Source organism: Tachysurus fulvidraco, chromosome 17 (assembly GCF_022655615.1).
Source record: "Tachysurus fulvidraco isolate hzauxx_2018 chromosome 17, HZAU_PFXX_2.0, whole genome shotgun sequence".
NCBI lineage: Eukaryota > Metazoa > Chordata > Actinopteri > Siluriformes > Bagridae > Tachysurus > Tachysurus fulvidraco.
The window spans coordinates 3,729,264-3,755,177 of record NC_062534.1 but is presented as its reverse complement, the minus strand read 5'-3'; the positions used below and the strand labels follow the sequence as shown (position 1 = coordinate 3,755,177).

General features: G+C 37.1%; 1 protein-coding gene across 1 annotated transcript in view; it reads left to right on the top strand.

The window, feature by feature from the left end:
- The window catches only part of zgc:154054 (Alpha-1,3-mannosyl-glycoprotein 4-beta-N-acetylglucosaminyltransferase B-like), a 30,094-nt gene extending 4,560 nt beyond the window's left edge, over nt 1-25,534 (top strand). Inside the window, exons 2-15 of the mRNA XM_027152025.2 lie at nt 2,907-3,095; nt 4,020-4,130; nt 5,500-5,633; nt 8,942-8,988; nt 10,774-10,887; nt 10,991-11,066; nt 11,477-11,591; nt 12,053-12,183; nt 15,104-15,211; nt 15,446-15,639; nt 20,371-20,449; nt 20,930-21,005; nt 23,158-23,270; nt 23,960-25,534. Of these exons, the coding sequence (XP_027007826.1) occupies nt 2,907-3,095; nt 4,020-4,130; nt 5,500-5,633; nt 8,942-8,988; nt 10,774-10,887; nt 10,991-11,066; nt 11,477-11,591; nt 12,053-12,183; nt 15,104-15,211; nt 15,446-15,639; nt 20,371-20,449; nt 20,930-21,005; nt 23,158-23,270; nt 23,960-23,977 (1,505 nt within the window). The 3' untranslated portion in view covers nt 23,978-25,534. The remainder of the gene's footprint in view (nt 1-2,906; nt 3,096-4,019; nt 4,131-5,499; nt 5,634-8,941; nt 8,989-10,773; nt 10,888-10,990; nt 11,067-11,476; nt 11,592-12,052; nt 12,184-15,103; nt 15,212-15,445; nt 15,640-20,370; nt 20,450-20,929; nt 21,006-23,157; nt 23,271-23,959) is intronic.
- The last annotated feature ends 380 nt before the right edge of the window (nt 25,535-25,914 follow it).

Sequence of the window (25,914 nt, the reverse complement as noted above, 5' to 3'; positions counted from 1 at the left end):
TCTGGCTCTAAATGAGATCTTTTACGTTCTCATGTACCTATTTTCTACACTCCAAACCAAACTGGGAGTAAACATTAGTTATTGTTTTTTGTGTGTTTGTGTTTGGGTGTGGTGGGTGTGGGGTGTACTTTTGCTTTTAATGTATGTTTACACTGTATACGTCTCGCTTCGGGTTATAACCGATTCCATGATCCGCTCTGTCCGTGCATCACCGATCGGTACACGGAAGCGGTCACTGATACAGCGAATTTCAGCTCTCCGATCTTGATCTGTTATGAAAATAAACATCGGACTCTGTCGATGTCACTGTGCCTGAATTCTGGACAAGAATTGAATTTTCTAGAGGCAAAAAAAAAGGAAGATCGCTAGAAAACCATAAAATATGTCACCAAAATAACATGGATTGTAAAAACGTGATTGCTACAGCTACTAAATTCACAAAAAAAAATTACACCAGAGAGTATATATATATATTTCATCATTGCACAGTTATTTTTGCGAATAAGTAATTAAAGGGAAGGCGAAAGTGTGAAAATTTGAATGATTGTGTTGAATATTGTGTGGAATATTTACTATATAAAGACAATGCTATTCATATTGAAGACCGAAGCAGGCAGTGAAAATATTTGTGTTGAATTTGCATAAGCACATTGCACACTTGCATTGCCACGTCCACCCCCACAATATACTGAGATCTGTCAGCTAGTCTATCCATATTGTCAGCTAGTCTATCCACATGTATCTGGACACATCACTGTACCCAGGCCTGATATAAAACCCAACGTTTTATTTCCGGTACATGGATTAATTGTCTCGAGATATTCCTGATGATGCCACAGTCATCGATGGCTGGGACACAATAGGATGCTGTCTAGTTTGGAGGGTTGTTTTACTCTCTGGTGTACTAGCGCTTATGTATGCAAAAGCGGGTCACTAGTGTTTTAGTGTCCTGAGACAAAGCAGGTGAACGGTTGAGGAAGATGTTTTTTGAAAGACGGGTTTGTTAAGCGTGTGTTCAAATGTGTTCATGCCTCACGTTTAGTAGCTACGGTGTAACAGAATATTAGACTTATCACTGTGCCCTCGACCGGTCCAGCTTTCCTGTTTGTCTGTCGGGGGATGATTCGAATAAAATAAAGCTTCCTGTGGTCTTTATTTAGGGTTTTACATCCTTAAAGCTGATCTGAAATGGCAGTATGTGAATAAAATGCCAGATATTTCCAGCTGATAATATTTTGTTTTGTGTTGTGTTGTTTTGTGTTGTGTTGTTTTGTGTTGTGTTGTTTTGTGTTGTGTTGTGTTGTGTTGTGTTGTTTTGTTTTGTGTTGTGTTGTGTTGTTTTGTGTTGTGTTGTTTTGTGTTGTGTTGTGTTGTGTTGTTTTGTGTTGTGTTGTTTTGTGTTGTGTTGTTTTGTGTTGTTTTGTGTTGTGTTGTTTTGTGTTGTGTTGTTTTGTGTTGTGTTGTTTTGTGTTGTTTTGTGTTGTGTTGTGTTGTTTTGTGTTGTGTTGTTTTGTGTTGTGTTGTTTTGTGTTGTTTTGTTTTGTGTTGTGTTGTTTTGTTTTGTGTTTTTTTTGTGTGTTGTGTGTTGTTTTTTGTTTTTTTTTTTTTTTTTTTTTTTTTTTTTTTTTTTGTTTTTTTTTTTTTTTTTTTGTTTTTTTTTTTTTTTTTTTTTTTTTTTTGTTTTTTTTTTGTTTTTTTTTTTTTTTTTTTTTTTTTTTTGTTTTTTTTTTTGTTTTTTTTTTTTTTTTTTGTTTTTTTTTTTTTTTTTTTTTTTTTTTTTTTTTTTTTTTTTTTTTTTGTTTTTTTTTTTTTTTTTTTTTTTTTTTTTTTTTTTTTTTTTTTTTTTTTTTTTTTTTTTTTTTTTTTTGTTTTTTTTTTTTTTTTTTTTTTGTTTTTTTTTTTTTTTTTTTTTTTTTTTTTTTTTGTTTTTTTTTTTTTTTTTTTTTTTGTTTTTTTTTTTTTTTTTTTTTTTTTTTTTTTTTTTTTTTTTTTTTTTTTTTTTTTTTTTTTTTTTTTTTTTTTTTTTTTTTTTTTTTTTTTTTTTTTTTTTTTTTTTTTTTTTTTTTTTTTTTTTTTTTTTTTTTTTTTTTTTTTTTTTTTTTTTTTTTTTTTTTGTTTTTTTTTTTTTTTTTTTTTTTTTTTTTTTTTTTTTTTTTTTTTTTTTTTTTTTTTTTTTTTTTTTTTTTTTTTTTTTTTTTTTTTTTTTTTTTTTTTTTTTTGTTTTTTTTTTTTTTTTGTTTTTTTTTTTTTTTTTTTTTTTTTTTTTTTTTTTTTTTTTTTTTTTTTTTTTTTTTTTTTTTTTGTTTTTTTTTTTTTTTTTTTTTTTTTTTTTTTGTTTTTTTTTTTTTTTTTTTTTTTTTTTTTTTTTGTTTTTTTTTTTTTTTTGTTTTTTTTTTTTTTTTTTGTTTTTTTTTTTTTTTTTTTTTTTTTTTTTTTTTTTTTTTTTTTTTTTTTTTTTTTTTTTTTTTTTTTTTTTGTTTTGTGTTCTTTTGTGTTGTTTTTTTTTGTTTCGTCAGATGATGTGAAGATTGAAAATTCATCTAAAAGTATATGGAAGACAGTAACACTCTCTCTGAAAGAAACCAATGTCTGTCCATGACAACAAAGTCAAGACAAGACAAGACACTTTATACAAAACAATGAGGGAATCAACAAAGTGAATCAAGTGAATCAAGTGAATCAATTACTGTGTATCAAAGTAAAAATTACTCTTAACACTTGAGTGTTCAAAACAGTTTGTGTCTATTCTTGTTTCTATTAAAAAAAATCTAATAGTATTACTTCCGTATAGAATGTCATAGTTCTGTTATTTCACTATATACAGTAAGCCACACTTTTAAAGAGGATGAACTGTTGTCGTGATGTAGGACATGATAAAGCTAAATACGGTCTGGTTTCTGTTCCAGATAACACATCCCACCATCTACACAATGTTTACTGGAGGCTGTTAAGAGCTGAGCAACGTGGAGAGGAATTATCATACAAACTGCTTCAAATGGTGGAGAAACTAAAGAACCTAAACAACACTGGAGCTAATCTGACTATCTCCAACTCCACAAAGGAGTTCTTGGGTCACTCCGTGAGTAACTCCTCATGTAAGTAAGAGCTTTCTCAGGAGGACAGGGTGGCCCTTATTCACTCAGTCATCCACTCACCTATTCACTCTTTCAATCACTTACTCACTGACACCTTCACTTATTTACTTACTCACTGACAGCTTCACTTATTCACTTATTCACGTGTTCACTTACACATTCACACATTCATTCATTCATTCATTCATTCATTCATTCATTCATTCATTCATTCATTCGTTTGTTTACACACTCACCCACATGCTCATTAACTTAAGTCACTAATTTATTCACTCTCACTCACTCACTCACTCACTCATTCATGCACTCTCTTATCATTAACTCACTCATTTACTTACTCATTAACTCATTCATTCATTCATTCATTCATTCATTCATTTCCTCATTCAATCACCTGTTCACTGACTAACTCATTCATTCACTCGTGCACTCACTCATTCACCTACTCATTAACTCATTTACTCAATAACTACTCACTTATTTACCCACTCACTCACTCACTCACTCACTCACCCATGCACTGATTCACTTACCCACACTCTCACCCATTCTCCCACCCAACCTACTCACTCAATCACTCACTCAATTACCCACCCACTCGCTATTTCACACACTCTCTCAATCACTTACTCACTCACTCATTCACCCACTCACCCACTCACTCACTTACTCACTCACTCACACACTTTCCTACTCACTCATTTACACACCCAAACACTCACTCACTCACTTACTCACTCACTCATTCACCCACTCACCCACTCACTCACTCACTCACTCACACACTTACCTACTCAATCATTTACACACCCAAACACTCACACTCTCATTCACTCACTTCTTCACTCACTCACTCACTCACTCACTCACTCACTCACTCACTCACTCACTTATTCACTCACTCTCTGTCTCTTTCCCTTCCAGCTAGACGGTTCTTGTTTCCACAACCCTACACGCTCCTGTACCTGCCCCACCTCTCTAAGAACGACGACAGCCTTCAGCCGAGAGTTTACCTTGGCCAGGGACGCAGTGGAGGTCAGTTTCTGACTCAAGTCGAGCTGCTTCAGATTGTTTTGTCTGCGACAAAAAACAATAGAGATAAGAGATAAGAGATTAACAATAAGAGATCTCATTAGATGATGCTCCTCTATACTCTACCGAGCGAAGCACGGCATAGGATGACTACAAACTCACAGAAGAGTTATGAGTAAACAATAAAGTATTTTTATTATAAATAAAGTAATCTTAAAAGTCAGCGGAAATCATTCAGACTTTAGTCACGCGTCACGGAGCCAGCTTGCGTCAGTCACAGATGTTAAAAAAGTCGATTCCCGCACCAAGATGCTACTGTTTTTTCCATGGGCTCGGTAAAAAAAGCGTGATTTGTTGCCATGGCAACATGTCACCAGTCAGGTTATTTACATATTAAAATTAGACCTGCATGTGGAACATTAATGTAGGTGAAAAGACAAATTGTTCGTGCAGTGAGGAATCAGTGTACCGGGTTCGTCCCGACCTCACGATACACACAGTGTCAAGTTTTCACTGTTTACAAAAGTAATGGCACCCTTCCTCTCTTCAATGACACGGATCGTTTTTCTTCCTTAAGTCTTCGATTTAGAGAAAGAATCATTTTTTTTAAAATAAATAAATAAATAAATAAATAAATAAATATTTATCATTATTGTTTGCACATTTGTAGCATTCATGTAAATTCCATCTTGTACTGATCTCAGGGCTTCCTAAAAAATTAGTAAGGTTAAGAACATTTTTAAGTTGTTGCTAATATGGCCACGGTATAAATATTTAATGATGGTTTTGCCTGGAAAACGTATTTATTGATTTAACACTGGGGTATTGGCGCAAGAGCAAAATAAATTAGCCGTTATATAAAGTTTGTCTAGGGTGGTTTTGGGTAATCGTCGGCATGCAAATATTGGCTTATGGTAAACCATGAAGGTTCTTTATTACACTGTATTGTACCTAATGTTTACCAAGGAAAAGCTACAGTGAAGCTGAAGTGTTCGTTTCATATCAACTGGGATAAAATATGGAATTAAATGTCACACTCCAAAACATAAACAACAGCAGTCAGTCAGTATAACATAAAATGGAGCGGGAGACTGACCACACCTACAGTATTTGACTGCACACCCACATTAATCTGACTTTATCCCATAGTTTACTACACCTCACGTGGTTCATAATCTCATAACACCATCAAAATCTACTCAGATTTTAGGTAAAAGAGCCAAGCAGAGTTTAAACCCATGCTGATATTTTGTAATTAGATCGTAGCTGCAGAGCTTCAGTATGAGCTGTCAAGCTGCGTAGAACAGGATTTAATGTGTCCTCGTCCTGTGTGTGTGTGTGTGTGTGTGTGTGTGTGTGTGTGTGTGTGTAGTGTCCCTAGTGTTAGGGATCCCCACAGTACGCAGACAGAAACAGAGTTATCTTGTGAGCACGGTGACCTCTCTCCTTTTCGACCTCACGCCCGAGGAGAAGTCGGACATCGTCATCATCATCTTCGTCGCAGAGGTAACTGATGCTCGGTGGTTCTCTGTGGTTTGCTTCATGAGAAAATCTGAAAAACTTCTTAAACTTAACCCGATATACATTAAGAGTAAAGCTGTGTATACTGTACCTCTTCTTCATCTTCTTCTTCTTCTTCATCTTCTTCTATTTTCAGCTTTCAGCAAATCATCAAAACCGTGTATACTTAATCGTTTATTTATTATTTATTAGTCAAGATGCGCTCTCTGTGTTCACCTTTACGCTTCGTACATTTTCTCAGCCACCGTATCACAGATTTTTGCGCAACAGATCAGGATTGACGTCTTCGGTTCATGACTTTTTGGACATCCCGTATACAGTGTGTTAATACGTTCATGAATAAAACATAAGCTGTAGAGAAATAATCGATAACGACTCCGATTTATTTACAATTTACAAACACCAGCCCGGAAATATGTGTACCACATATTTTGTATTAATTGAAAACAAAAGTCCTTTTCTATTAAAACAAATATATATATATTATAAAAAAATTATTGTTGAAATAATATAAAAAAAAAGAATTGATAAAAATGATAATGTCCTTTAATACAGTTAATGTTGTTTATGTACAGTATATAGTTCTGGCTAATCTCTTCCTGTTCCTTGTATTATCTTATTCATGTCACAGCTCTGAAGAGTTTTTTTTTCTTTCCTCGTCCTTCTTTCTGCTTTTCTCTGTCTTGCAGACAAAACCACAAAATAAAAAAAAAAACCGTCATGTTTCCAAAGAACCAGAAAGCCCGAATTGCTCTTCTTCTCTGTCTGAAACGTTACAGTTACAGCTTCCTGTTTTCCCTCCACTTCCCTCAACATGTCTTTCCTCTCATGATTATTTATTTTTTACAATATGTATTTTGCTCCAGAAATATATTACATATCTACCGTGCAGTTTGGGAATACTGTCAGCGCTGCTGCTGTAGAAAGTGTAAAGAATATCTACATATTATATTCTACATATTATTTTGAACAAATGAGCGTCAAAGGTCGAACAGACTGGTTTCGCTCTCGAGGCAGCGAACTTAGCCGTCGTCGTACCACAGACACCTTTTATTTTTAACTCCTGAACATCTCACGTGTTTTCAAATGGTGAAATTTGATCTTGAACGATGTTTCGTTGAAACATGAAGGACGCTGCGATCAAATATCAATAAATAAATAAATAAATAAATCCCAGTGTGATGAGCCAAGAAAAATAATATCACAAATTGCCTTTTTAGGAATGCAGTAGTTTGTATAGCGAACTTGCAGAACTTGCAGAACCTTTTTGCTATTTTTAGTAACGTGTATGTCAGTATTAGTCACTCAGTGAAAAGGACGGCTTTCTGTTCACCTCGACGACTACTGTACATATATATATACACAGTACTGTGCAAAAGTTTCAAGCAGGTGTGAAAAAATGCTGTAAACAAAGAATGCTTTCAGTAATATAAATAACGAGTGTTTATTTCTGTCAATTTACAAAATGCAAAGTGAGCCAACAAAAAGAGAAATCTAAATCAAATCGATATTTGGTGTTACTACCTTTTTGCCTCAAACCTGCATCGATTCTTATAGGTACACTTGTACAAAGTCAGGGATTTCGTAGATTTATGGTCATTTGTATGATCAACCGGTTATACCAAACAGGTGCTAAGGATCATCAAGGTCACACGTAGGTTAAACCCCAGTCATGAACTGTAACAGAAACGGCTGTATAGGAGGGTGAGGAACAGCCAAACCCTGCTACCAAGGTGAGGTTGTGAAAGACAAGTTTCATGTCATGGCAAGATTGAGCTCAGGAACAAGACACAAGGTAGTTATACTGCATCAACAAGGTCTCTCCCAGACAAAGATTTCAAAGCAGACCGGGGTTTCAAGATGTGCCGTTCAAGCTCTATTGAAGAAGCACAAAGAAACGGGCGACGTCGAGGATCGTAGACGCGGCGGACGGACAAGGAAACTTAGTGCAGCAGATGAAATGACACATCGAGCTTATTACCATTCGAAATCAGATGTCCAGCAGTGCCATCAGCTCAGAACTGGCAGAAACCAGTGGGACCCAGGTACGAATATCAAAAAAAAAAAAAAAAAATGCCAGTGTAATGAGCTAAGAAAAAATATCACTAAATGGCTTTTTAGGAATGCAGTTGTACCAGAATCACGTCACACACACACATACACACACACACACACACACACACACACACACCCCGCCCTGTTTCCGAGCCACCAGAGGAGGCCATAGCCAGAGTACTGAACACTTTTATCAGGTCATAAACATTTCAGGTCACAAGAGCATGAAGCGAAGTACCGTCAGTGATTTACACCTGCGTACTAAACCTTTTCTGTTTCTCTATTTGCTTTACTGTGAATCGATGATTGCTACGTTTTTGGTTCAACATGTCTGGATTACATGTCTTTGTTTTGGTCTGAGGTCCTTGCTCAGGGGCCCGACAGACATGGCCTGAACTCTGAACCCCAATCTTTCGATCATCAACCCAGAACCTTAAATCTGCACTGCAACTGCACATTTCAGTTTTACATTCATCACATGATCGCTATACTGTCCGGAAATGTCTGGCCAGAAGTGGTCTTCATGGAAGAGTTGCAGGCTTTTTCATACCTCCGACGTGGGAACAAGGCCGAGTGACTCAAGTATGCAAAGTATGAGTCAAATTTTGAAATATTTGGCTGTAACAGAAGGCAGTTTGTTCGTCAAAGGGAGAGCGAATAATGAGTGTCTGCAGACAACAGTGAAGCATGGTGGAGGTTCCTTGAACATTTGGTCAGGAGTAATGGTGTTCTCAATGCTGAGAAATACAGGTAGATACTTATCCATCATGCAATACCATCAGGGAGGCATATGACTGGCCCCAAATTTATTCTGCAGCAGTACAACGACGTAAAGCGTCGTTCTTATCTTCAGCGTCGTTCGTAACTTCAGCGTAAAGAAGAACAGGAAGTATGTGATGAAGCGATGGCACGGCCCCCTCAGAGCCATGATCTCAACATCATCGAGTGTGTCTGGGATTACATGAAGAGACAGAAGGACGTGAGAAAGCCGACATCCACAGAAGATTCTTCGTTTACAGCATTTTTTTTCCACAGCTGCCTGAAACGTTTGCACAGTACTGTATGTATCAAAAGTCTTCACACGTCCCTCGGAGCTGTGTGTATAGATTTTTGTACGTTGCCATTTGAGATCGCTAAATCGATCAAAAGTTCGCGAGTCTCTAGACGTTCGAATTTGTTCGAACCTTTGTTTGATTTCTCACTAGTGTTTTCTGCTGATTTTTTTTTACGCTTCACAGACAGACGGTGCGTTTGTGAAGACCATCGCAGACAGCATTCAGAAGGAGTAAGTCTTTTATTTGTATTTTCTATATCTTGTATATCTTGTATATCTATATTTTGTATATCCTGCCTCGATGCCCGATGACGCCTGTGATAGGCACAGGCTCCCCGTGACCCGAGGTAGTTTGGATAAAGCGGTAGAAAATGAACGAATGAATGAAATCGATCTTATTTTACAGACACACTTTCTCAGACTTGTAGAGTTTGCAGAAAACAAGTGTTGGGACAAACTGGTGAAAGGATTCGCTCTTGAGGCAGCAAAATTAGCCGTCGTCGTACCACAGACACGTTTTATTTTTAGCTCCTGAACATCTCACGTGTTTCTAAATGGTGAAATTTGATCTTGAAATGTGTTTTGTTGAAACGTGAAGAACGCTACGATCGAATATCAAAAATAAAAAAAAAATCCCAGTGTAATGAGCTAAGAAAAAATATCACTAAATGGCTTTTTAGGAATGCAGTTGTACCAGAATCACGTCTCACACACACACACACACACACACACACACACACACACACCCGCCCTGTTTCCGAGCCACCAGACGAGGCCATAGCCAGAGTACTGAACACTGGAGCATGAAGCGAAGTACCGTCAGTGATTTACACCTGCGTACTAAACCTTTTCTGTTTCTCTATTTGCTTTACTGTGAATCGATGATTGCTACGTTTCTGGTTCAACATGTCTGGATTACATGTCTTTGTTTTGGTCCGAGGTCCTTGACAGGGGCCCGACAGACATGGCCTGAACTCTGAACACCAATTTTCCGATCATCCACCCAGAACCTTAAATCTGCACTGCCCTGTTTTTTGTTTTTTTTTTTTAAAGATAAAAACATTTCAGTTTTACATTCATCACATGATGGCTATCTGAGAGCTTGTAGAGGTGGCAGAGGGCAGATAGCAGATAGCTTCGTACAAGCGTGTATTACGTGTTACACGACCCTGTGGTGCAGTGTGTGCAGAGGTCTGAAAAAAATGTGGTTGGTAGGTTGGTTGGTTTCACACATATCAGGAAGTTACTCAAAGGTGTTATCTTCGCGCTGTCTGGGCGGCAGCTGATGTATCTTAGTCGAGAAGAAAATGAAAGAAAGATAGAGAGAACAAAAGAAAAAAGCTTCACAATGGGAACCCCGATATGATGTCCAGCTGTGATTTTACCAGGAACACTGACATTGCTTAAGACACTGGGTTGTTCAATTGGAATGTCACAGTTTAAGCCTCAGCACTGCCAAATTGTCACTGTTGAGCAGTTAAGCAAGGCCCTTAACCCAGGGGTAGTGTACAGTATCATAGCTGCCCCTGTGCTCTGACCCCAACCTCCGTAGTTGAGATATGTGAAGAAAATTTTTTACTGTGCTGTAATGTATATGTGGCAATAATAAAGGCCCAATTTCCAAACTTTCTGTGTGTCCACTTCATAGGTGTTGAATTAGACACTATGTCGTCTTGTGTTTCGTGTGTGAGGTGTGTTTTTGGTCCTCTGGTGTTCTCTAGTGTCACTTTCTGACCACAGCTTTACTGTGGCTGGTGGATGGTTTCTCACCACAGCAACACCCCTGTACCTGATACACACACACACACACACACACACACACACACACACACACACACACACACACACACACACACACACACACACACACACACACACACACACACACACACAAAACACTACAAAGTCAGTTCTGAGAATAAGATATCTACAATAGTAATTAGCTATAGCTGTTAAGTATATCTCTGAATTATATGGTTTATTTTTTAATGTGTGTGTGTGTGTGTGTGTGTGTAGTTTTCCAGATGACGTGAAATCCGGACTGGTCGAAGTAATCGCACCTTCTCCTTTCTACTATCCAAACTTGTCTAACCTGAAGGAAACATTCGGAGACTCTAAAGAGAGAGTGAAGTATGGAACCAATGCATCCTTTTTTTTCCTGTTTCTTTTGTTCTGCAAACATTCCCCACGTCAATATATGAGAAATATTTTTATACTAAGCGTGTATTTTTAGGTGGAGGACTAAACAAAACCTGGACTACAGTTACCTCATGCTGTACGCTCAAGACAAGGGAACATACTACGTTCAGGTGATGTCCTGCAGGATACACAGCTTACGACACACAGCAATCATGGGTCATTTATGTCTTATCGGTGTACGGGCCAAAGGGTGGAAAATGTATAGTTAATCATCTGTGTGTGTGCTGTGTCATTAGAAGCACCAAAAGAAATGAAAATAGGTTGGATATTTTATGGAATGTCTGCCGTTAAATGATCAAAATGTTTCAAATGTTTTTTTGTTGTTTTTTTTTTGAAGTGAGGGTTTTTTACCAACATGGCATCACACTTGCAAACTTGCAGACTGCAACACCATTTCTTGCTCTTTTTCTTTATTTCCTTTTTTCTTATATTTGTGTGTGTGTGTGTGTGTGTGTGTGTGTGTGTGTGTGTGTGTGTGTGTGTGTGTGTGTGTGTGTGTGTGTGTGTGTGATCATTGCAGCTGGAGGATGACATTGTAGCAAAATCAGGATACACAGAGTCTATAAAGAATCATGTCAGTAATGTAAACACGGAGCAGTGGCTTTTCCTGGAGTTCTCACAACTGGGCTTCATAGGTATAGTTTTGTTCCTCTTCTCTTCTCTTCTCTTCTCTTCTCTTCTCTTCTCTTCTCTTCTCTTCTCTTCCCTTCTCTTCTCGTCCCACATTTTCTTCTATTGTATCTGTTGTTTTCAGGTTTAAATTACAACCTAAATGTCATCCATAATTCCACCATCAGTGCGCTAGATTCCATCCTACTTTTAAGAAAGAAGAAAATCTATCTGATACTATGGGAGAACCAGTTTTGTTTAAGACACAGAACCTGAGAACATGAACACACACGCACACACACACACACACACATAGAGGCAGTAATAGAGTCACAGATGGAGTCACAAGCATGGCGTCTGTGTTTCATTCATATTAAGAAACTCATGCCTGGTCACACCTTGTTAAGTACAATTGTGAAATGGAGCTGTCTGATATGAATGGATCTGACGCACCCTGACACACAATACACTTTCCCTTCTTTTACAGGGAAACTTTTCCGAACTTCGGACCTGCCCGTTATTGTGGAGTTTTTTTTGATGTTTCACAAGGATAAACCCATCGACTGGCTGCTGGATCACATCCTCTGGGTGAAAGTGTGTAACCCAGAGAAGGACAGCGTAAGATATTTTTGACTTCAATTCGCTCGGGTCCAAGCGAAGCAGAATACAATCGCAGGACCTGAGGTTAAAGGAGATGACAGTTTCCACAAATCATAAAACAATCGCAGGATATTTTGGAATTGAAAAATGCACCATACTAATGTGCTCTCGGGATGTCTTCCCGATACTTTTTTAGAAATCTGATGACAGATTCCGATTTTTGAGCAACAGACACAACATTGCTGAGATTTTATAGGTCTTTTATTAGTCTCCATAAGTCAGTGGCTGGTTTAGGCTCCAGAAATGAACATGTCCGACAGATCAGATAAACAATATGACATTTTTGGTACATTTGGATCATTTCTAAAGTAACTAGGTGACAAAACCGATATACAGTATCTGATTTTATTATATCTTTTCATGTGACAACACTGAAGAAATGACACTGTGCTACAGTATAAAGTAGTGTGTACAGCTTGTATAACAGTGTAAATTTACTGTCCCCTCGAAATAACTCAACACACAGCCGTTAGTGTGTAAACCTGCAGGCCACAAAAGTGAGTACACCCCTGAGTGAAAATGTCCAAACTGGGCCTAAAGTGTCAATATTTTGTGTGGCATATTATTTTACAGCACCGCTTTAACCCTCTTGGGCATGGAGGTCACCAGAGCGTCACATGTTGCCACTGGAGTCCTCTTGCACTCCTAGATGATGACATGACGGAGCTGGTGGATGTTAGAGACCTTGAGCTCCTCCACCTTCCGTTTGAGGATGACCCTCAGATGCTCAATAGGGTTTAGGGCTGGAGACATGCTTGGCCAGTCCATCACCTTTACTCACAGCTTCTTTAGCAAGGCAGTGTTCGTCTTGGAGGTGTGTTCGGGTCGTTACTATGTTGGATTACTGCCCTGTGGTCCAGTCTCCAAAGGGAGAAGATCACGCTCTGCTTCAGTATGTCACAGCACATGTTGGCATTCATGGTTCCCTCAATGAGGCCTGTTCTGAGTGGAACCTGTCCTGTTAAACCGCTGTATGGTCTTGGCCACCGTCCTGCAGCTCAGTTTCAAGGTCTTGGCAAACTTCTTAAAGCCCACGCCACCTTTATGTGGAGTAACAATACTTTTTTTCAGATCCACAGAGAGTTCTTTGCTAAGAGGTGCCATGTTGAACTTCCAGTGACCAGTATGAGAGAGTGAGAGCGATAACACCAAATTTAACACACCTGCTCGGCGTTCACACCTGAGACCTTGTAAGACTAACGAGTCACATGACACCGGGGAGAGAAAATGGCTAATTGGGGGTGTACTCACTTTAGTGGCCAGTGGTTTAGACATTAATTTACACTGTTATACAAGCCGTACACTCACTACTTTATACTGTAGCACAGTGTCAGCGGAGTGTGAGAGGTGCATTCATTTCTGTCAGATACCGTATCTATATTTGGATTCAAAACCAAAGCGGGTGTAGACTTCTGTAATTCTGTAATTATAGACACTTCCTCCACCTCAGCTACATCGCTTCTGTTTGTAATTGGTCTGATCTAAAGATGCGCAGAGAATTTTTTGATCTTTGATCTTTACATTTGAATGAGAGAGTGTGTGTGTGTGTGTGTGTGTGTGTGTGTGTGTGTGTGTGTGTGTGTGTGTGTGTGTGTGTGTGTGTGTGTGCCCTGCGATGGGTTGGCACTCCGTCCAGGGTGTATCCAGGGTGAAAATGCGATGTGTAGCAGTGTAAAGAAAGTGCTAAGCTCACTGGTTAAGATGTTGGACTATTGACTGGAAGACCATCACGATCCCACTTCTGAGCCCTTGCCCGAGGCCAATGGCGCAGTAATATAAATGAGAAAAGTAGTTCCAGATAAGCGTGCCTGCCAAATGCAGTAAATCTAACCTACGTATCGTTCACATGGAAGAAGAAACATTTGTTTGTCTCCATAATAAGCTTGCTCTAGTCTTAACCAAATGCCATGTGGACATTTCTAGATCCCTATCTGTTTCTCTTCTCTGTTTAAGACACATTATCTGTTGGTTTTGAATAAAGCATTCATATTTGGTTACACGTTTGTTAACGAACACACGGAATGCTGAGAGCTAAACACCGCCCTGTTCATGTTTCAAGCTCTTAGCTGTTCTGTGCTAATCTCTGTTTTCACACATTGACCAGATTATTAGACATGCTGGCCATGTTCACCACCATGTAGGTGTACGATAAGAAGCTAAAGTTTATCTCGGTCTTTCATAATTTAATGTGTACGTTACACATTTTCATGCGGGGTTCCCATCAATCTGGAGTTGACTATATCTTTATATTAAATACCGAGTTTCCAATTCAATTCGATTCAATTCATTTTTTTTTTTTTTGTGTGTGTGTATAACGCTTTTAACAACGGACAGTCTCGAAATAAAGTCTCTATAAAATAAAGTCTCAGCTTTATAGAACATAATAAATATAACTACAAAATGTTTAATAGTAGACAAAGATTAAAATGATATAAAAGGCGACATCGGGCATCGAGGCAGGATACACCCTAGAAGGAGTGCCAACCCATCACAGGGCATTTATAAATATATTATAAATATAATTTGTCTGGTCTGCTAGCACTGCTTAACTGTCCCACCATCTCTGAGGTTAAGTGTTAGATATACATCAAGACTCTTTTCTTGTCTTTAAACGACGAGAGAAGACCCGCCTCTACCTCACACTTAAACTAGCTCTTATATTTCCTGTTTGTTTTATGTATTTATTTAATATTTGTGCTATAATTTCTCCCAACAGGGTTTTAGGTTGATTGTATCCTAAGTCTGTAACGTAGTGAACCATTGCTGATGTATTCATTGATAAAGATTTCAAAGCACTTTTGTACGTCGCTCCGGATAAGTACTTTTAATGCCGTAAAAATAAATGTAAACGTAAATGTAAATTGTATCTGTGTTTCAGAAACACTGCAATAATGAGAAGTCAAAGCTGAAGCGAACTTTCAAGCCATCCCTGTTTCAGCATGTGGGTGTGCACTCCTCCCTGCCTGGCAAAATACAGAATCTGAAAGTGAGTCTTCCTCTTTTGACTCATTTCTCATCACGTCGGGTTTGGTCATCTCTCGATGAATCATTGTCATATTACCCGGAAAAAATGTGTTGGTTGGTTATGAATTATGAACCAGATTCTGCCTGAAAGCTGATCTGACCTCTGTATGTCTGTGTGTGTGTGTGTGTGTGTGTGTGTGTGTGTGTGTGTGTGTGTGTGTGTGTGTGTGTGTGTGGTGTGTGTGTTATATTACAGGATAAAGACTTTGGGAAGCAGGTCCTCTTTAAATCCCACCAGAACCCTCCTGCCAAGCTGAGCAGCAGTTTGAAGCACTTTGAGAGTCATTCTCTGGACAGGGCTTATCAAGGTGTAGACTTCCTCTGGGTTTTCACACCTAACCAAGGAGATTACATTCTTATTGAGTTTAATACACCACAAACGGTTAAAAGGTAAGATGAGCACGCATGCACATTTAAGTCACATTTGCCCTCTGTTTCCTGTTAGCCGCAGTAAAGGAAGTGTGGGTTTTGTGTCTGTTAGTACAGACAATTAAGTGTTGCCTCTGTACATGTTAGCATGCTAATGTAGAAGTGACATTTCTGTCAGATTCAGTAAAGGAGGTGTGGACTTTGTCTGAGTCAGTATAGTGAAGGAGGTGTGGACTTTGTCTGTGTCGGTATAGTGAAGGAGGTGTGGACTTTGTCTGTGTCGGTATAGTGAAGGAGGTGTGGACTTTGTCTGTGTCTGTATAGGTGTGGCCTTTGTTTATGTCAGTATAGTTTAGGAGGTGTGGCCTTTGTCTGTGTCAGTGTAGGTGTGGCCTTTGTCTGTGTCAGTATAGGTGTGGCCTTTGTCTGTGTCAGTATAGGTGTGGCCTTTGTCTGTGTTGGTATAGTGAAGGAGGTGTGGCCTTTGTCTGTGTCAATATAGGTGTGGTCTTTGTCTGTGTCGGTATAGTGAAGGAGGTGTGGCCTTTGTCTGTGTCAGTATAGGTGTGGCATTTGTCTGTGTCAGTATAGTATAACCTCTCTGATCAAACTTAACTCAAAGCTAGCTATATATCTGAATTGGGGGGGGGTTTCACATAAGTGATGATCCAGACCACTCATTAAAATAAGGCAGCCAGAAAACGATCTCTTTGCTTAGAGTTATTTATATGAACTCTCATTTACTTTACCCTCATTGCATATGATACCACAGTACACATTACAATGTGACACAAGTCATTGAACAACATATCTTAGAAATTCCAACTGTAAAACAAAAGCAGTCTTATCTAGGATAGATGTCCAGTTTTAAAGAGGCTCACAACACTGAAGACGAAAGCAAAAGGGTTCTTGCAAGGAATTGTTAAGCTTATCCGTATTGTGTTGTCTTCTGAGTGCTTTATGGCGTATCCATCACCACCTCCTCAAATAAGGTAGCTGCATTCTCCAGTCACCATTTTAATCCATTGTCCATGTTATACTTTTAAGTATGCAATGGGGGTGACACAAGAGGCCCTTAATGGCAATAGAAACAACTGTTTCCCATTAAGAGGCCTTTCACTGAAGCCAACACAAACCCTGATAAACCTAGACTCGGGTGGAAGCCATTTTCTTTTCCTTTACTAGTCTATCCCCTTATAAACATTCAACATCAAGGTTGCCCCCTATAGGTAAGGAATAGAACAACTAGTAACAGGCTAGACCTGTTACAATAGGTGTGGCCTTTGTCTGTGTCAGTATAGGTGTGGCCTTTGTCTGTGTCAGTATCGGTGTGGCCTTTGTCTGTGTCAGTATAGTAAAGGAGGTGTGGCCTTTGTCTGTGTCAGTATAGGTGTGGCCTTTGTCTGTGTCAGTATAGGTGTGGCCTTTGTCTGTGTCAGTATAGTAAAGGAGGTGTGGCCTTTGTCTGTGTCAGTATAGGTGTGGCATTTGTCTGTGTTAGTATATGTGTGGCCTTTATCTGTGTCAGTATAGGTGTGGCCTTTGTCTGTGTCAGTATAGGTGTGGCCTTTGTCTGTGTCAGTATATGTGTGGCCTTTGTCTGTGTTAGTATATGTGTGGCCTTTGTCTGTGTTAGTATAGGTGTGACCTTTGTCTGTGTTAGTATAGGTGTGGCCTTTGTCTGTGTCAGTATATGTGTGGCCTTTGTCTGTGTTAGTATATGTGTGACCTTTGTCTGTGTTAGTATAGGTGTGACCTTTGTCTGTGTTAGTATAGGTGTGGCATTTGTCTGTATTAGTATAAGTGTGACCTTTGTCTGTGTTAGTATAGGTGTGGCATTTGTCTGTGTTAGTATAGGTGTGACCTTTGTCTGTGTTAGTATAGGTGTGGCCTTTGTCTGTGTTAGTATAGGCGTGGCCTTTGTCTGTGTCAGTATATGCGTGGCCTTTGTCTGTGTCAGTATATGCGTGGCCTTTGTCTGTATTAGTATAAGTGTGACCTTTGTCTGTGTTAGTATAGGTGTGGCCTTTGTCTGTGTCAGTATATGTGTGGCCTTTGTCTGTGTTAGTATAGGTGTGGCCTTTGTCTGTGTCAGTATATGCGTGGCCTTTGTCTGTGTCAGTATATGCGTGGCCTTTGTCTGTGTCATTGCCAGTAGCAGGTTTGCCCTTGGTGTGCTGATTATTACAAAGAAGGTGTGGCTTTTTTTTCCATGTCACAAACACATAAAATATCTACACTAAGTTGCAGTTTATCAGTTTGAATTGGTCCAATAAAAGTAATATGGTTTCATTTAGCTGATCTGACTTAAGCGCTCCAGTAAGACGTTTCCTTGGTGTATAGATAAGAGCACAGATTACATTTCAGTATAATGCTGAACAGCAAGGACTACTTAATGTTCAGATATAAACATCTCAAAACGTATGACGCCATTCTCTCAGTGTGGAATAAAAACACTAGCTCTCAAAGTCACCGATGAACATTTTTTTTTTTTTTTTTTTGCAATTTTAACTTACGTTGCATCATCGTCATCATCTTACATTCATTTGCATTTTTGCAAACGTGCACGATGTAAAAAAAAAAAATCTTCCAATGTCTTAAATAGACTTAAAAAGACACGAGGGCTGATTAATAAAAAAAATGCTTTTTGCACAAAATATTAATATTTTGTCATGCTGATAAATTTGCTGATGAATTCATAAATCACCGTCTAGGCAAAACATGTTTCTTTTACAGATTGCACATTAAGCGCTTTTGAGATCAGCACCATGACCTTTCTCTCCCTCTGTCTCTGTCTCTCTCTCTCTCTCTCTCTCTCTCTCTCTCTCTCTCTCTCTCTCTCTCTCTCTCTCTCTGTCTCTCTCTCTCTTTCTCTCTCTTTCTCACATTCTTGGAAAATCATACAGGAAATGCTTCAGCATTACAGCATTACTTACACGTCAGCACTAAAGTCAGTTGCTTTAGAAGCAGACTTTTTTGTTTTAATTCATTAGTTTAACAATTCACTCTCCGGACGACAGAGTGAACACACAGTAAAGCCTAGCAACTGTGTAAATTTGCCTAGCAGACTCAGGAGACGTTTACTGAAACGAGTGTGTGACTTACAGTAAACCTTAACCTGAGATCAGACATTTCGTATGACTTTTCAGCTGAAAGCAAGAGGAAACCCAAAAGGGGCATTGCATGGGTAGTGTTTCTCTTAGCAGATCACAAAGAGCAGTGAAAGTGTAAAACAATGACATCCGTGGGTACAGGATGTGTGCTGCTTGCAACAGCAGAAATAAATCTCTGGGTTTCTCAGAGAATGTTTCTGACTTTAAGAAGTGTTTGTGTAATCACTTACATATACATCAGTATTTATTTAAACCTCGATATAACGGCAGTAATGAATGAATATATTCATCAATATCAATTTAAAAATGCAATATATACAGAGTGTTGTTGATGCGAATAGATTACAAACAAATAAAAAGTCTCTTATTTAAAAAAAAAAATTCTGTTATTCTGGTACTAAAATTTTATCTATATTCTGTTCAAGAAAATAAAAACAAATTAAACTTGTCTCAAAATTTAAAAAAACATTACATCAGGAACAGTTAAAGATTTAATATGATATTAATATACTGTATATATATATATATATATATATATATATATATATATATATATATATATATATATATAGAGAGAGAGAGAGAGAGAGAGAGAGAGAGAGAGAGAGAGAGAGAAGGATAGATAGACGGATAGACAGACAGACAGACAGATAGATAGATAGATAGATAGATAGATAGATAGATAGATAGATAGATAGATAGATAGATAGATAGATAGATAGATCTAGAGAGAGAGAGAGAGAGAGAGGGATAGATAGATGGATAGACAGACAGACAGACAGATAGATAGATAGATAGATAGATAGATAGATAGATAGATAGATAGATAGATAGATAGATAGACAGACAGACAAATAGAAACTTTTTTACTCCTTTTTACAGCTGTCTATAATTCATAAAAACTCACCACACTTGTGTATGTGTTATAGATTTTTCGATATTAGAGATATTTAAACTCTTATATTTATATGATCTTATAAATTATACCTTTATCGAAGAAGCTGTAATGGTGTCTTTTTTTTGTTTTGTTTTGTTTTTAACCCTGACTGAGAAAGAGTTTCCTTTTTTCTTGTTCATTTTTGGTGTTATTTTATATTTAATTTTTTTTTTTTTTTTTAGAATTTAGCTATTTTTAAAATAATTATTTATTAATGAGAAATAAAGCGTGAAAATTATAAAATAAATAAATAAAATAAAATAAATGATGCTTCATAAACATTTGGTTAACAGAGAAAAAAGTATAATTAATACGTATTATAACAAATAGGAAGACAGAAATATCTTACATATAAGAGCTTTAATGATGATAAAGTTAACACAGTGTTTATATAACAAAATAGGTTATTTTACAGCTGTTCGTGTTTCATAGGCTTTCACACGGTCATGCCATGGCTTTCTTGCCCCTAAGAGTTATTTGCTTGGTGCAACTTTTTTAATAATTGGTCTTATCTATGATCTATTATCAGTTTGTTTGCTTGCTCAGAACTGCCATGAACACGTCATTACTGCAGAAACCCAGTGAGGTTGTCTTGTCATGTTTAATAGTTTATTGTGTGTGTGTGTGTGTGTGTGTGTGTGTGTGTGTGTGTGTGTGTGTGTGTGTGTGTGTGTGTGTGTGTGTGTGTGCTTGTGTTTCCAGGTATCGCTTCAGAAGTGGAAATATTGAAGCGAATGGAGATAAGTTTTACAACACCACCGTACAGGTGCTGCCTAGTGACGTAGGTAGAACTCCATTCACACACTCTATCCATGATCTAAGCTTACTCGTGTGTGTGTGTGTGTGTGTGTGTGTGTGCTTTTAGATCTCAGTCGGGACCAAACATCTCTTTGATTGAGTGTAACATAGTATTAATTAGCTGCAAGTCAATAGTAGTTCCTCACAAGGGTAGTAATTGTGTGTGTGTACGTGTGTGGGTGTGTGTGTGTTGAGTTATTACACTTGAGTGCAATTTCCTCCTACACAGAGAGAGACACAAACCTACATATCTGTGGTTTTGGGACGTTTCCTGTACTGAAGCTACACTGTAGAACAAATACTGTGATCGTTTGTCTATACTTTCAAGTCCTGCCCAGACTCTGTAGCTTTAACGAGATGTGTGTGTGTGTGTGTGTGTGTGTGTGTGTGTGTGTGTGTGTGTGTGTGTGTGTGTGTGTGTGTGTGTGTGTGTGTGTGTTTGTGTGTGTGTGTGTTATTACAGGTCTCTGTGAGGAAGCGTGTGGAACAAGGTCTGCTCTCGTGTTGCAAACCTTCCTCTGACGGCTTCGCTATAATAGGTAGCGTCATTTGTTTTAAATTTGTTTCAGGTCGTTCGTGTTCCCTTTTTACTTCCAGGTGATATTTACATGACACAAGGATTTGAATGGCTGCTTCTTTTTCGGCAGGGCCGAAGTTAAACGAGAGCATGAGATTTAGCTCCTCCCACTAAGAAAAAGAAGTCCCCGAATTGTCTTAACGCTTTATTAATGTTTATTAATAAAGTAATGTATTACATACATTATAAAGTATTACAGATTGTTTTTTTTATCAACATCTTAAAGTTGACCTTGACATATTCACTGTGTGATAAATGTGACTAATAACTAAGTTACTAAAAATTTATTTATATATATATATATATATATATATATATATATATATATATATATATATATATATATATATATATAATATTTATTTATTTATTTATTTATTATTTAAAATATAATTCGTATTAATATTAATATTAATCAGGCATATGTAAGTGAAATAATTCTAACATATAATAGTTATATATAATCTACATGTATAATCTACAAAAAAAAGAAAGAAATAATAAATATTTTCCAAGCTCTTAGACTATTTTCTAGACTCGTTTTTATGGACATTCAGTAATAACTATATTGTATATATTGTAAACAACTATATTATATGTTTCTCCGCTGTGATAAAAATACTACAGCTTTGGCTACAATTTCCATGTCACAATAATAACAGCTGGGTTTGTTTACAAGTAAGATTATTACTGAAGCATGTTATTTCAATCCATACACCTGGTTTCTCTTTCGGGCATTTAAAGTGTTACACGAGTTACAAAAGTCCGTCATCAGTTTTGGAAGTCATGAGCTTCTAAGGTCGCTTCTGCTTTATCTTATTATTATTATCATTATTATTATTATTATTATTATTATTATTATTATTATTATTATTATTAGACTGTTGCCCCCGCGACCCGGCCTGGATATGCGGTAGAAGATGGATGGATGGATGGATGGATGGATGGATGGATGGATGGAATAACATGGTTTTCTAATACACAGATGTTGAGAACATAATGCAGATACGTTTATTGTGGTACAGGATGTGTACAAGCAAGAAGATGGCACAGCTAATATTAGTCATGTGTTATTTAGCAAAACTGCTAGCAATGCTAGCTGTGCGGAAAGAGAACCTATTGACATCAAGTCAAACCTCCACGGGCATGTAGAGTGTTATGTCCTTATGGCTTCTGGTCGACCTGAAGTGCCGGGCCAGAAAGTGCTTGGCCCCGTAATCGCTGCTGTAATCGCTTGTGTAAAAAGTGTAGAACGTAATTAATATATAGCTGTTTTAATTAAATGTTACATTAATGTGTGCGCTTGTGTATGTGCGCACGTGTGTTTGTGTGTGTGTGTGTGTGTGTGTGTGTGTGTGTGTGTGTGTGTGTGTGTGTGTTTGCTTCTATTTGATATTTTAAGCCTGAAAAGTGCTGTAACGAAAGTGTAAATCTAGAAACTAGAATATTCTAATCCTAATTTTGTCACTGATTTTGACCACATGGGCTTGTTGTTTAGAAAGCAATAACAAAACCGGAAGTGTTAAACCTTAAACGTGAATTTCTCTGAATTGACTCAGCTGCAGAAAGTCAATCGAGCATGCAGTAGTGTGTTTCGTGTAGAGCCGTAAAAACATCCTGCATTCTAGATAATTAGTTCTAAAATAAAATAAAATAAATAAATAAAATTCTGGTTACTTGCAGAATTATTTCATTCATTTTGTTTTTTTTTTATTATTATTATAATTTGATAGCAGCAGGTTAAAAAAATAATATTGTTGTGTAATATTTTTTCTTTTTTTTTTTTTTTTTATTTCTTTGCAAATTTTGTAATCTTTTGTCATCATTAAACTGTAATAAACCATCAATAAAACAAAGAATGTTAAGGAAGTTAAGGAAGTGGTTAACGACTGTGATACTAATTTTGCCTATAAATATTTTTCATCCTATGTGGAAAAATTCTTTGTCCAGTTAACTGATGCTTCATTTTGCTGACAGATAACGAATATTTAATTCAACTCAATACAATTCAACAACTCTATCATATAAATTGTGGGTCATTAGTATGTAATGCTTCATCTGTGGTCTGTTCGTATTTTATAATTATTACTTTTTGTGTTTTTGTCTGTTTGCAGGCTCTTTTATCAACGGAATAGCAGAGGGACCAGTCGACGGAGCGCTAGGTGGCTTACAAGCCATGCGTCTCTATGTTCAGAGCAGTTCAGAAGCCTGGGCTGTCCTGAGTGAAGTGAGTGACATGTTTGTGTCCTTTACCTTACAGTAGATCCAACAAATTTTATGTAAAACAGAAAAGAGAGACAGCACAGCTAAATGTTAGGAAAAGCAATAAGCCATCTTTTCTTTCTCTCTCTCTCTCTCTCTCTCTCTCTCTCTCTCTCTCTCTCTCTCTCTCTCTCTCTCTCTCTCTCTCTCTCTGTGTGTGTGTGTATGTGTGTCTTTCTCTCTCTCTGCATGTCTGTCCGTCTCCCTCTTTCTCTCCTCAACCTCTCTCTTTCTTTCTCTTACTCTCTTACCGTGCATGTATCTCTCTCTCTCTCTCTCTCTCTCTCTCTCTCTCTCTCTCTCTCTCTGTGTCTCTTTCTCTCTCTCTCTCTGCCTGTCTCTCTGTCTCCCTTTCTCTCCGCAACCTCTCTCTTTCTTTCTCTTACTCTCTTACTGTGTGTGTATGTCTCTTTCTCTCTTTCTTTTGCTTCTCTCTCTCTCTCTCTCTCTCTCTGTGTCTCTTTCTCTCTCTCTGCCTGTCTGTCCGTCTCCCTCTTTCTCTCCGCAACCTCTCTCTTTCTTTCTCTTACTCTATTACTGTGTGTGTATGTCTCTTTCTCTCTTTCTTTTGCTTCTCTCTCTCTCTCTCTCTCTCTCTCTCTCTCTCTCTCTCTCTCTCTCTCTCTCTCTCTCTCTCTCTCTCTCCTTTAATAGATATTCATACAAGTTTAATGAACCCAGACGAGAGGAACCCAGACCCAAGGCAACTCATCTGCCTTTCTCTGAGCAACAGCGCCCCGGTGGTCAAAAAAACAAATTGAGGAACAGAGGCATAAACCTTGAACCTTGTCATTTGTTATACGCAGTTGTTTGAGTCTTTGCTCAAACACACCTACATTTGCACAATAAGAGCCGTAGTATATATATACATACATATATATTTTTGGAGATGTTTTACAAGGATATTGATCGGAATATCGTTCCAAAACCCAAGTCATTATGTTACATTACATCACATCCCTCAATTCTTGTTCTCTCTCTTGGTCCTTGGCATCAGATTTGTGCAAAAATTAACTTTTCATGTATGAACAAATCTCCTTGTTTACATGTCATATGCATACAGCGCTCCACTTTAACCTTATAGTACATCTCCTTTCCATAAAACACACCCTAAAGTACGAAAGTGTCGCAACAGCAAGCCCGCCAAGAGGAAACCACTCATCCGAGATCCCGTGAAAGAAGTTAACAGAAAGGAGAAGAAGGAAATAGTTCAATATGTATCAGTGAAAATAAGTTTGAGGTACTTTAAATGAATTTATTTATACATACGAATATATAAATTGCAGTCGTTTGTACTGTATACGTCACATTAAATTATTTCTTTTTTCCTTCCTGTGATGTAGTTAAATATCTAGATTTTTTATGCTTTTTCTTAGTTTTGAACATTTTAAGATAAGTATTTGTTTTTAAATAGCAAAAAAAATAAAAAAAAATTCATGTAAATTACAGGTTAGAGGTTTGAAAATTTGTCCAGAGATGAATTCCAGAGATGAATTCAATGCGTTCCGGATTCCCAAAGAAAAGGAGATGAAAGTAGTTAAATAGCTAGTTTTACAGTGATGTCACAGGTGGTCTAGCTACAGTAGTTAGGTTATGCTAACATTAGCTTAATCGCAACTGCTAGCAGCCAACATACAAAAGGTAAACAGGATCGTTCCAGTTTAGGTTGACTTTAAACATCTCTTTACTTCACTTGAGCAAGAAGAAGGTGACAGATTAGCTAAAGGCTAATGTGAAGTACTTGAAAAGTGTTAGATTTCAATTAAATTTATATTTGAATTTCGGGTTTTTCAGGGGGTTTTTCTTCAAATCTCAAAACCGTAAGCGTAATTTATGTTTTTATTAACAGCAAATCTGACCCCTAGACAAAATTCACCACAGACAACAAGAACCAGGCAAAAACGAAAAAAAACGTAATATGTAAATTATATCCCAAATTTATACTGGAATACTTTCAGAATCCAAGTTTCAGGAGTGTGTGTAGATTTTGTTGTTGGTTAAAGTTCTAATTTTTCATTTCATATAAACAAAAACACTAGAAGAGATGAAACTGAGGAGGAAACTGCCAATTAGAATAAACTGTTTTGTTTTGTTTTGTTTTGATTAGAATGATATGATTTTTTGACTCACTAATTAAGAAGAACTAACGATCATTTTTAAATAATATCTGATATTTTTTTTCTGACACTTTTCTGATTGTCAAACTTTACTGTTTTTATTGTTCTAGTCCACTTTCTTTACTTGCTATGGACATCAGGGTCTTTTAGTCTTACGCACATCTTTGTTTCATTTAGTGAAATAACTATTTTTGAATTGTGTATTATATTTTTATTAAAATCTTTTTTATTAAGAAAAACAAATTTCTAAAGTTGATTTCATTTTGTATACAAAAACCATCATGTTTGTACTAAAGTGTATTTTTTTCAAAATTTTATCTCATTTTTTAAGTTTTTACCTCAGAATTTTAGAGAACAGTTATGAGCCATGTAAGACTAAGGATAAGTGTTTACTTTAGTAGATTTCAGGCACAAATTTGTTTCGTGATTATTATTTCATTCCGGATTTAATTTAACAATCTGCTTATGACCTAGGGGCGCACGGTGGCTTAG